Source organism: Pseudomassariella vexata (genome assembly GCF_002105095.1).
Source record: "Pseudomassariella vexata strain CBS 129021 chromosome Unknown BCR38scaffold_14, whole genome shotgun sequence".
Classification (NCBI taxonomy): Eukaryota; Fungi; Ascomycota; class Sordariomycetes; order Amphisphaeriales; family Pseudomassariaceae; genus Pseudomassariella; species Pseudomassariella vexata.
In genome coordinates, this window is record NW_024467969.1 from 858212 (window position 1) to 870103 (window position 11892).

General features: G+C 50.1%; 4 protein-coding genes across 4 annotated transcripts; 2 read left to right on the plus strand and 2 right to left on the minus strand.

The window, feature by feature from the left end:
• Positions 1 to 464: 464 nt before the first annotated feature.
• Positions 465 to 2513, plus strand: BCR38DRAFT_412976 (uncharacterized protein; the record flags this gene model as incomplete). The annotated part of the gene is made up of 3 exons (XM_040858768.1): positions 465 to 1933; positions 2398 to 2435; positions 2488 to 2513. 3 exons carry the CDS (start codon positions 465 to 467, stop codon positions 2511 to 2513), a joined length of 1533 nt encoding a protein of 510 aa, XP_040711971.1.
• Positions 2514 to 2800: 287 nt separating this feature from the next.
• BCR38DRAFT_412977 (uncharacterized protein) lies at positions 2801 to 3665 on the plus strand (the record flags this gene model as incomplete). The annotated part of the gene is made up of 3 exons (XM_040858769.1): positions 2801 to 2923; positions 3166 to 3621; positions 3660 to 3665. 3 exons carry the CDS (start codon positions 2801 to 2803, stop codon positions 3663 to 3665), a joined length of 585 nt encoding a protein of 194 aa, XP_040711972.1.
• Positions 3666 to 5294: 1629 nt separating this feature from the next.
• Positions 5295 to 6144, minus strand: BCR38DRAFT_460575 (uncharacterized protein; the record flags this gene model as incomplete). The annotated part of the gene is made up of 3 exons (XM_040862430.1): positions 5295 to 5386; positions 5442 to 6053; positions 6102 to 6144. 3 exons carry the CDS (start codon positions 6142 to 6144, stop codon positions 5295 to 5297), a joined length of 747 nt encoding a protein of 248 aa, XP_040711973.1.
• A 2712-nt stretch (positions 6145 to 8856) lies between these two features.
• On the minus strand, positions 8857 to 11222 carry BCR38DRAFT_446137 (para-nitrobenzyl esterase). Its single transcript, XM_040861070.1, has 4 exons — positions 10333 to 11222; positions 9740 to 10250; positions 9529 to 9662; positions 8857 to 9418 (listed from the first exon to the last, which is right to left on the minus strand). The coding sequence occupies exons 1-4, from the start codon at positions 10827 to 10829 to the stop codon at positions 9043 to 9045; spliced, it is 1518 nt and encodes a 505-aa protein (XP_040711974.1). The 5' UTR covers positions 10830 to 11222; the 3' UTR covers positions 8857 to 9042.
• Between the last annotated feature and the right edge of the window lie 670 nt (positions 11223 to 11892).

Consider the following 11892-nt stretch of genomic DNA (forward strand, 5'->3'; position numbering starts at 1 on the left):
GTTCTTGCGATGAAACACAAAGCAAAACAGTTACATAACTATGCTATAATCACACGACCTTTCTAGTAGTATGGAAAGCTCCTCTCACGAAGATGAGACTAACGTTGGCCAGGACCATTTTGGCCGACACCGAAGAAGTTGGGTATTGCTAACTACTACCAATGTTGGTCTAATAGCAAATCGGACCTGCACTGTTTATGGTGTTTACTTTGTGTATTCAATTATCGATTTTACTCTGAAGTATGTAAGTAGAAGTACTTATTACACTTGAGCTTTGTGGCTTAGGGTGGCTCAAGAGAGCGTGGGACCACAATACAAGCATCATGATTCCGGTCGCGATTGGCAAAGATGCATACTGCATCCGCGCGAAAACGCGTCAACAAGTGTATCGTTCGCACAATATATCAATTCTTTGCACAATGTAGTGAGTTGTTAATTTTTTGCTAACTTACCAGTCCGCAAAAATGTCAATTTGGACAGACAGCTCTACTGCGCTGTCTCCCTCGACGTCGACATCTTCCCTCTCTCCTTTCCCCCACGTCATCGAGCCGCACAACTCGCTACACACCCAACAACAACAGCAGGACCGTGCAAGACTCTATGGCGACCCGGTGGAACCCGTGGGACCGCACAACAAACGCCAACGAACGCATGGCCCAGATGCAGTCAAACAGGAGCCGATCGCATTCGAAAGTCGCGACCAGCGCACCCACCATCAGCAAATCACCCAATTGACAAGAGAGGGCAAATCGGCCGAGCAGATCAAGACCATCATGCTGTCCCGCGGCATGAAACTCAGAAAAGGGGTCAGAACCATAAGGCAATTGCAACGGCGGTGGAACCTGCTCGAGGGCGAAGACCACGCTGCCAACAATGTCCGTTACGTTGCAAGGAAAAAGGCCAGAATGCAACAGAAGGCAATGCTGGCCGAGGAGGCGCAGGCGATGGACATAGCAGATGTGGACGAATCGGTGCGGAGGAAAATGCGGGAGTCAGACGTCATGGCATTGAGAAGAGCGACGGCTCGAGAGTTTATGCGCGACAGCCTAGAGTCACCACAACGCACGGCGGCGACAGATCTGGAGATACAAGTCAGCCGCGGCGAGCCATCGAATACGAAGGAATATAAGGAATACCAACTGAATTGGGTGCTGGAAACACGAAATCCCGTGTCGGGAGCTGAGAACGCAGTACCGGTGCCAGGCAACCAACGGCCAACAATGGGCAACGCGGGACAGCAGCCAGAAATGCAGATACCGAGGGGCCAGGACCCACAACTGGTAAACAACAACCCACGCAACGAGATAGAATGGCTGCGACATGATAACCAGGTACTGTGGCAGGAAGTAGAGAGGCTAAGAAGCGAGAATAATCAACTCCGAGCCGAAAATCAACTTGGCCGCGAGGTCCTCGAGCGCATGCAGGACAAGCCATGCGATAATTCTGCGTTTTTGCGAGCCGCTGCTACTAGAGTAAATGTTGGGCAACCGATACACTACGACATCACTCCATTTACACCAGCTACCGCTGCGAGCAGGGGTGCCAATCAGCCGACGCAGAGCCCAATACACGGTAACTCCCGCTTTCCAAGACGCCTTGCTGGGAGTATGCCTGTTGACGAGCCGCCAGAGAGCAGACATGTTGGTGCTTCCAACGAAAATGCGAACTCCGCCACACTGACCAAAGATGGTCATAAGTACAGCATGTCGACGGTTGGGCCTGGGAACGCAAATGCGGAAACGTTGGCAGCTGCGGTCCCGCCAACTGAACCAAACACAACCGCTGTGCCGGACTACGATCAGGAGGAAATCTATGCCGTTCAATTCACAAATAAAGAGGTCGAGACCCTCTATGATGCCGTGAAGGAACGCCAGGAGAACAAGTGGAAGATTATAGGGAGGGCCATTGGCAGGCCTGCGGATCACTGCGAACGGTATGCTAGGGAGCACTTCTCTCAACTCTGCAGAGTCTAGAGGCATTTTAGCGGAACCGCGCCTTGAGATATGAGCCGGGCTAGTCCGAAGGTCACAAGCAAGGAGCGCGCCTTCGCGTTTGTTGTTTGTTTGGATGTTGAACGATTGGGGACTTCGTCACAGCGGGTTTTGGCTGGTAGCTCTCACACACCTTATCGAGCTTCTTGGCTGGTTTCTAGGACAAGGTACTCTAGCATAAGGCCTTGAACGGGAACGACTATCTTGTCCTCGAGACTGAACGCGAGGGCTTGGGTGTAATATTCATGTAAGTATTGAATTACGATGTAAAGATGATATTGCTAAGGTTGCTTGCTAGCTTCGATCGAGGCATTGCTGGGCAGGTGCCTTTGCATATGGAAAGTTGTGCCGCAGGGTTGCGAGGCTGATCACAGGGCGCTGTTGCCTGCTAAATTTGCATAACCAGTCGCGCCTTGGCGGCCGAGTTCTACGGGTCCTCACGACGTCAGTTAAGCAATACCTAACTTATTGATCCTTTTTCTGCATCACATTCCAGGAAGGCCAATGGCTTTGAGCGCGTGATAATGGTTGTAATTGCAGCAGTAATTACCTATGACCCAGTGGACAAGCCCTGGTCACCAACACGTCAATACAAGGTACTTGGTTTACCAGCCCTGCCATGTCCTGTATAAAACCGTGCACCTCCCGTATGTCTCTGGATTCCATCTTGGTTGTTTTACACTTTATGACAGCAACCATGGTGAGAAGTTTTGTCCTGGCCACCCTGGCCGCAAGCGTACGCGCCGATTCCTTCCCTTGCTCCTCGGAGTTGAGTCGATCCTCAGTTCCCCAAATGGGGAGCGCGAGCAATGCCACCATTTACACAATTCGCCAAGCGAGCGAGAACCCCAATGCAACGCGCTCCATCACTTTCAGACCATTCGATTGGTATTCCAATGATCCTGATTTCTAATATGCGAAATGGACGTGGCGTAAGTTCCTTGCGTCAAGCATGTCGCTGGACTAGCTGAAGTAATGACTAATCCATGCGGCCAGGCGTCAACGTAACCGATTTCTTCGTCCCCAGCGCAAACATCCCATGGAGTGATTTGACCCCCTACGTTAACCCCCACGTCGTGAACACAGTCTACGACTTCACCTGGCCTGACGGCGACAACCTGTCAGACGCCCTGGGAGGCTCCATAGAGCCTTTCTGCATCACTACTCTCTCCAGAATGGACTATCTCGCCAACGTGGCCACGCCTACACCGAGGAGGACACGAACAGCGTTAACTGCACCTCAGTCCTCGGCCAGGCGCGTGTCAAGGCCCTGCAGTCGATTGGAAACGGATCCAATGAGACCAGTGACAAAGACTGTACAATGCCCACGATTCCATGGTCAGAGCTGTCCGGGTGGGCGAGCATGTTTGACTCCACGACAGGACCCATCCGCCCTGAATACGGAGGGTTCATTGAAACGACGTACGACGTCAATGGAGGGAATAGCACGTCCAGTGTTATCGTCAACGGCACCGACGTCCCGAGCCCGAACTTGATGAGTCGTGGGGGCTTCAAGGCCAGTTTCGACGGCGTCGCTAATGGAACGAATACTACCCATTACTACACAGCTATGAACCAGCTGCAGGTCCTCATGCTCACTACGTTGAGCTGGCTTATATCTGAACCTTATGTGAATTCTTTTGCTACCATAACTGAGTGGCTCAGCAGGAATGATTTGTATTCAAACTTCCCGGCTGCCCTCCTCGGCCACTGGAGGAAGAGATGGCTCACCGGAGCAGAGCATCACGATCGCCAGCGACGCGCTATCGCTGAGGAACCGGAGGGCCCTTCGATGCAGATACCGAAAGGGGACAAGTATTTCGGCCTGAACCGACTGGAAGCGTCTACGCTGTGCCAGATCAGGACGGAAAAAATAGGACTAGCAGCCTTCTTATTCAAGACAGGGGCTTTTGGCGTGTACTCGCCGCTATGCCGCTGTGGCGACGCCCCTGAGACGGCAGAGCACGTGATCCTCTTTTGCGGGCTGTTGGAAGGACCGAGGGAACGATTACGGGCCGCTATCGCACCACGGCCACTATACTCTCGCAGAGACCTCGCAACGGCAACAGGAGAACCAGTAGTTAGTGGGACTATTGTAAGGTGGCTGCTAGGGACGGGTCGGACAGCTTCAAGGCCCAGATAGCATCGATCTTCTCAGGGGGGACTTTGTTGGTAGGTTGAGAACCAACGTAGTATGGTAGTGAACGCAACGCAGTCGCCAATAGGGCGAACCGACGACGCAGCGTATGTATTTAGTCCAGCCATTAGGGCACGGTTTGACATACGGGAGTACTAGTAGAGGTACCGGGGGCTTCGAGCCTACGGCGTATTTAATAATAATAATAATAATAATGTATTCAAACTCCGAGGCCATAAGACTGATTGCATCATCAATAGGGCATGCTGAATATCGGCAAAGCCATTGTACAGTATCGACTAGCGTGCTTTGTTAAACAGGCATGTGGTTGTCTCACAAAAATTTGAAGTTGATAGTGTATTTCACCAAGTAGTTCAGTCTTCAAATGCGTCCCATTTCGGTTATACTCGAGAAGAGGTCCCAACTACATGATACAAGCCAGGCCCATAGCCACTCCAATAGCCACAAAATTATCGATAAATCAATGGGGTGTACCCCTGCGCTTATCCATTGAGTTGCACTTAACATCTGCGAATATTTTAATGTTCTCCGAAACAGCCCAATTCGAAGTGCGAATGTCTTCTCGAAGATCCTTCTTCGCGAGTGGGCCGAAACTGTCGCTGCTTTACCGGGAGTGAGGGCATGGTATGTAAGTCAAGCTGTCACAGTCTATATGTTGTATTACACATGCATCTGACCAATGGTATTGAGGTAGTTGATAGTTATGGTTATCTGTCTTTCCTCGTGGTGTGTATGAGTAGAGTTGTCTTGATATGAAATCAAACGCATTCCCAGGATAGAGTGAACAGCAGCGAATAGCAGCGAATAGCAGCAAATTTGTTATCATTATCTACCTACTTAAGAAACCGAGGGTTTTAAGTACACATCAGGAAAATGTATGTCAACGCCATCGTTGCTATTGAATCTTGTTCTAAGTTCCGATGTCGGGTTTAGATGTTGATATTCATAGCATAAACACACCTAGTAAAAAGTACCTAAGTACCTAGGGCTATGTAATCGAGCAACGCGCAAAAAGAATGGTACCTATTCAGTTCAAATCAGCGGACTGCATCCATGATCCATCCCTACAGATATTTCAGAACCCCTTAAGCCCGACGGCTGTAGCTTTCTGGCCATTACCAAACGCAGTTTGGCATGCCACCGCTTCACAAATTGTCAAAGATGTGGTCAATTCTCAAGTTTCCTTCCGTCGAATAGTTTGCCACGTATCGCTCTCCCCACGACTGCAGTTGAGTGTCTAGACATATTATTAGCAGTAGTAAATATCTTGTGTAGTGTACAGGGGAACTTACCATACGTGACAGCTGGCTTGGTTGCGCAGATCCAAGTAAAAGTATCATTGGTAACCTTCTTCAACTCATCATTAGGGAACTCCTTAATAATGGTGGCGAACGTCTCATTCGTCACGCCAGGCTTCAGCCCATCATAGTCAACCGAGATGCCCATACTAGTCGTCGACACCTCGTACTCCTTGTAATACCCAATGGTCCTTGTAGTGTGCAGAGCAATAGCATCCCAAACCAACTGGGTGCGCCTCGCATCCCAACCATCGTCCCCGTAGTCGGCGAGGAATTTCCTCGCTGCAATGGCTCCGTCGACTTCGAAACGCTTGTCGCTACTGACGATGGTAGAATTCGGCGCCATGCTCCAGCCGAGATCATGCAGCAGGGCCGACACGGCTTGGACTTCGATGTCGACGCTGTTTCGGAGCGTCTCGTTGCCGGCGATGATGAGGGAGCCGAAGAGCCAAGCCCGCATTTGGTGCAAGAAGACGGCCTCGGAGCTGTGATTGCGCGAAAACTCGATGGCCGCGCGGACTGTGGGCGTGTCGATTACGGTGATTCCGGCGATGGTGGTGTTGGGATAGGGTGAAGTGGATAGGACTGGGTCGCCGCGCTTTCGGACTGGGCTCAGGGGAGGGTTGTAAGCGGGTTTTGACGAGGTTCCAAGACCGGCCAAGCAGGTAAGCAACAGAATAGTCTTGGAGATAAACATCTTAACGGTTAAGGGAGAACGGCTGATGTGAATATTTTGATTGTTAAAGATGCAAGCCGCCCGATGCGAAGGCAAGTGATACTGGTCTCATAATTTGAAAATGTATTCGAGCTTGGCATGCTATATATACACTTCGAAAACACTGAAGACTTCCAAAGATAAGCAATCTTTCCACAATTTCAAATATTGGTTATCCTCTATCAATACTTCCCAGGAACCAGCGGCCAGCAACCGGAAATTTCAAATGGCCAACGAGACTAGTGAGGTAAATATTACGTTCGTTCCGGAAGGTGTCTACGCAGAGAGCTTGAGACACATACAAGACAGTAAAACGCAGGAACAGGGTTGCAACTTGTGTAACGCGGATAACGCCCTACGAGGATTTTGGAGATAGGCAATAATGTTCAATGCCGTTGCATATCTCTAAACAGCAGTCTCTAACGGCAGTGGAGAAGGCACGTCAATACCAAGCATCCTATAGAACAATAATTGACTAATAATACATAGGACAACCTAGGAAGGAGCTTGGCTAACTGCCAAGGATAGGGTCCGAGGCAAGCGGGGTAGAGGGGAGGCCGGGGACACCCAAACCTCCACACTCCCACGACAGTGACAAATATGGAGGTTCGATTTAGAAGGTAACATTACCCACATTATGCGCGCCTGTAACTGAGCAACTCACTTCCCAAGCTACATCTATACCGGCAACGAATAGGCGTCGTTAAGCCGATTACCAACATTGAGCATCCGCAAAGATAATATACACAAGCGCTGTATTTGACATTGAGTGTTTGGAATGCGCTTGCAATTATTCTCGTCGCGCAGCGGTTCTATATCCATGTCTTCCTTCACAAGAAGCTTCCTGTTGAAGATGGAATGCTGATCATCACATAGGTGTGTCCCAGAGAACTATGCCGATTAGCCCCTCTCCCAGCTTCCTATCAATCATGTACCTTTATAGTTGTTGATAATCACAGAGAACGACTTGTTTCTGAGTAAGTGCAGGAGCACTTAAACGCCTTTTGGGTTTTCTTAATTGTTAAGTCTCGCCAGGATCGGTTGTGAACGGGCCCAAGGGAGGTGATTCCTACGAGCTGGACTTACACAAAGCTCTCCAGTACATGCGGGACTTTCGCCCCATGCCCATCATCTACCCTCTTTCTTGCGTGTTCGTAAAACTTAGTCTGCTCATATTTCACCTCCGCGTTCATCCCAGGCTACTGGACAAAGACGCAGCTTATTGCAGCATATGCTTTGCTTTGGGCTCAAACTTGGAGTTGGCCCTTGCTACGGCTTCCCCATGCCAGCCCCTCAAGCTTTTATGGAATCCTCTCGTCTCTGGCAGCCGCATTGAAAGACCAGCGACGTAAAAAGCAACTACAACAGTTCCAAGTCGCTGCTTGCTTCGCTTTCACTGTCGCTGCCAGTAGACTCGTCTCATACTTTGCCATGGCTTAAGCCTTGTTGCCAGCGGATGATTTTTTTCATGGCAAACGACGTCAAAGACTGGGTGCCGGGAGGTCTTGTCAAGTATTTCTGATCAACCGCTCGGTGTTAGCGTCACTTACATCGGACCCTGCAATAGAGATGGCCGGCAACGGCTGCAACCTGCGTATTCTAGGCATACTGTTCGGTTGGGACGCACGATTGGTGCTGAGTTGTACTCGCCATCCCCATCATTTTCAAAAATAGAGATAGATGTCGAGGACGATATTCCCTGTGTCGCATTCGCACTGGGATACCAGTACACCTCATCTGCCTTGGCCTTTTTCGTGGGACGTGCTGACGCATCTGGGTTCTTCCATGGGAGCTCTCTCGGCAGGGGTTGGCAACTTGTTTGACGAATGTTCTGGGAGGTTGGCGGCGATTTTGCTCAGGGTCGTCTGAGGGGCGGTATCACCTATCAAGTCAATGGCGTGGTCTCCCCTCGTCTCTTTTGCCACGGGATCCTTCATTTTAGCCCTCAGACATCAGGATTGGCTAGCCCCACTCTTGTATAGTTCTCGAAGTCTTCCTTCTACTATCCTCTCGAGCTTTTCCGAGCAAGGTGACGCAGGTTCTCCAAGGCATGGGCTTCGTTGACCATCGGTTTCCAAACACGCTGGAGGTGGCGGGTGCTGACGTCTAACTTGAGCTGCATGCGTCGCTATCAGATGAGACGGGCCGATTTCATATTTCTCGGCTCCTCCCAAGGACAGAAGATGTTCACTTTATGGTTTATTGTTGCGAGCTCCTCCATTCGTCACCTGCTGGCCACGGTATAGTAATTTATTTTCTTCCGTTTCCTTCAGCTATTAAGGTTTCTATAGAACTCAGACATCATCATATTTTATCTTTTTCTGTCCTCGTGCCTCCAGTTCCGACTTATGTTACAAATGAAGGAATGAATGATGGCTTGTCCGCTTTGACCCCGTAATTACACACACCAAAACAACATACCAATTTCTTCAAGTATTGACTAGTTAGGAACAAATTATGTTGCATTGGAGTGTTGTGGTCTTTGTAGATCCCCCTCCCGGCACCCTTTTTCTCTTTTCCAAAGGCGTCTTTCGCCTCCTGCAGAGTCGGATAACCAATATGGACGAATTTGGAGTCGATTAAGGAACTTCTAGCGTTATCGCGTTGGATAAGGCCTTCTCTCGTCACAATATCGATTTTGGGATTATTGCAGTCATGCCAGGCACTATGACCCCGGGAGTTATGCCAACGGTTGGCGTTGCTCGGGGTAAGTGTGAGATATCTTTTGGATATCCACTAACGACACTTTTGTAGGGGGTTCCCCTGCCCCACGAGGTCGAGCTCGACGATAGATAGTATTTTCTCAGTGACGAATTACATACTTTTACGCTATCCCTACTGCCTTCATCCCAGTAACGACGTGTGACCATCCCCCCTTCCTCAGATGGGCACGGCCCCCACCACCGGTGCTGCACCGTCACACCTCCCCTCGAACTCACTTACTAGCACGCGCCGACTGGCGATGCCATCATCGGGAGCAAACTCGATGACACTGCTGTTAGGTGCCGAAGCCGGCCACCCCAGCGCAATAGGTCCAGCATACGGGTCCTCCGCGAATGCTAAGTAGAGATCCTGCATGCGATGAGATACAGCTATCTCAAAGTCTGTAGAAGGCCCGTGTACGATGTCGTGGGTGCCCATGATTAGCGGCAATTCGGACGAGTGGTAAGCACCCCCCCAAGATCGGGGAGAAATGTTGGACCAGTTGCCGTGGTAATAGTAATGGAAGGTCGTAGCTTCAGCCGCGTGGCGAGCGCTAGGAAGGTTAATGCAGATTAGCAATCGTGTCTCGTGTACTTGCGGTGCGAAAGGCGAAGAATTGATTAAAGAAATGGATTGAATTGAGGACTACGGTTGTGGGCATACCGGGAGGTTTCAGTAACGCGACACAGTTCTTGCATGGTAATAATATCTGCAGCCGTCTGGTTGACGGCAGTGCCATTCGCCACCCAGGATGACAGCGACGTGCCCTCGTCGGCATTTGAACCTGCGATTGCTGGCTATTGTGTATCTGTTAGTCCAGGCCGTACCATAATCCAACATCTTCATATAATCAAAACGTGAATTGTAAACTCACCACCCTGGAGAAATTTCCGGCTGCATAACGAGCAGGATAATCTTCAAACTTAGTCACACCGTCTACGGCCGGAACGAAGCTAATGGATGGGTTGAAACCCCCATCCTGGTACGCCTTCAGGAAAGCCTCAATGTCAGTTTGCTCAACCTTGCGCATGCACTCCAGCTCAGCTTGTGCACTACTGCTGTTGCCGCAGCCAAAATGAGAGGCGACAAAGGTGAAGTTCGCATAATCAGTCGCGGTTAAGGTTGAGGGCCTGCCGAGCACATTGCCCGAGTCCAGTATAATACCGGCGACAATATGGTCCTGCTGATAGGCAAAGTTATAGGCATCTGTGGCGCCGGCACCCGCTGACTGCCCCCACATGCTGATACGTGAAGGGTCGCCACCGAAGTTGGCAATGTTGTCTCGCACCCACTCGACGCCGAGGCGGATGTCAAGAAAGCCTAGATTCTGCTGGTCTGACTTCAAGCCAGCCGCACGGGGAAACCCGAAGATATTTAGTCGATAGCTGTATATAGCTAGGGGTTAATTTTGATTCTTGTAGAATTGCGTTTAAGCGAGCTAGTCTGGCTCTTGGCAGAAATACGCACTTGACTCCAACCACAATATGTTTCTGACTTCTCTCTATCCAGTGGGCGGGAATCTGGTACCCGATGCGTCCACCACCCGTTAAGCTACCTCCACCGTAGATCCAGATGATGACCGGCAACTTCTTGTGCTCCTCATATCCAATCTTGGGCGCCCAAATGTTCAAGGACAGGCAATCCTCGGATGTTGGACCCGTGATGAGAAAATTGCGCGAGTCCACGTTATATACGGATGGGATCGCACTCTCATATTGCGGGCACGACGGACCAAATGCCATGGCATCAATATAGTCCACAGACTTCTTGGGAACGGCGGGCAGCCAGCGCAAGGCATCGACTGGTGGCTCGGCAAAGGGTACGCCTAGAAACTGCCGCACATTGGGAGTTGTACCATTGATCATGCCATACACTGGTCCGGATGTTGTGTTGACCTTGAGAACCAGGGCGGTGGTGCCCCTCGCCGCGAGGGCTACCAAATTGGAAATGATTGCAATGCGCATGGTGATCTAGTTACGAGTAACTTGGTCTTGATAGGGGTTGCGGAGATAATAAGCAAGCGTACTGCAGTGTGGTTCAAAATTTGAGGGTTTATCTCAGCAAGCAGAAGCTATTCCTTTTCACGGGCGAGGTTGCCGGTTCTCGGAATCAAGTTACCCGGAATGGTCTCAGAACCTGATTTGATGATGAACCATGCGCTTCCTCCGTCGCCCCATCGACGATCGCCAGATACATCATCCATAAATCTAGGCCGTAAGGAGTAAAAGCCATCGGGGAAGTCCTGCTAGCCGAGGAATGAGAGAAGTCGGCAGAGCCGACCCCACGCGTATGAGACCGGTAAGAGGTGAATGCGGAGGTGAGAGTTGGGCTCTGTAAGCAGGGATCAGAGAGTGTCACTAAAGTGCGGAGAAGCGGGGAGAAACAGGCCGGGTCGTCAGGCACTGACATATCGCTGAAGATCTGAGTATTCGGGCCGCAGTGAGATTGGAGGCAAAAGACCCTGCCTTCATACTGGTAGTGAGATCACCCCACTTCTTCTATATTATGAGGAAGTCTAACCTATACTATCAATGCAGCATTACATCGAAATTTGATCTATACTTGCATTAAACAGCTAGGATTGTACTTGCGCATGTACGGAAGGTGATGCTTATGGCTCATGCCTAAATTACGAAACATTGTCGGCGTTAGCTGTTCGACTACGACATCGCTAACTCCAGAGATCTAACCTAAACGGTTGCTGGAAATACTTGGCAGACATACCAACAGTTGTCACAAAAACGAATATCTGTCTGATGGGGAAGTATAATCAGTTATGGCAAGAAAATGATGGCTGCCCATCTTTGAGCTGCTTCTAAACGGTATGGGTAAGTTGTAATCGACAGTTATATAATTATGTCAAGATAAACATATTACGACTGGCTCAAACTGATAAGCCAAACTTGACACCAGTGAAATTGCAGCCTAGATGTACCTCTCCATACCTAACCCTTGTTGTCTTCTAATCATGTGACACAAGCTGTCGCCATTGTCGAATTATACCGGTGCTTCACTGAGGATCGCCGT

Excerpts from the sequence above, each read along its gene's own strand:
- BCR38DRAFT_446137 (XM_040861070.1), bottom strand. The coding sequence starts at position 10,829 with ATGCGCATTGCAATCATTTCCAATTTGGTAGCCCTCGCGGCGAGGGGC. Across the intron at positions 10,251-10,332 it reads CATATTGTGGTTGGAGTCAA|CTATCGACTAAATATCTTCG; the intron begins GTGCGTATTTCT and ends AGCTATATACAG. Across the intron at positions 9,663-9,739 it reads CCGGAAATTTCTCCAGGGTG|CCAGCAATCGCAGGTTCAAA; the intron begins GTGAGTTTACAA and ends GATACACAATAG.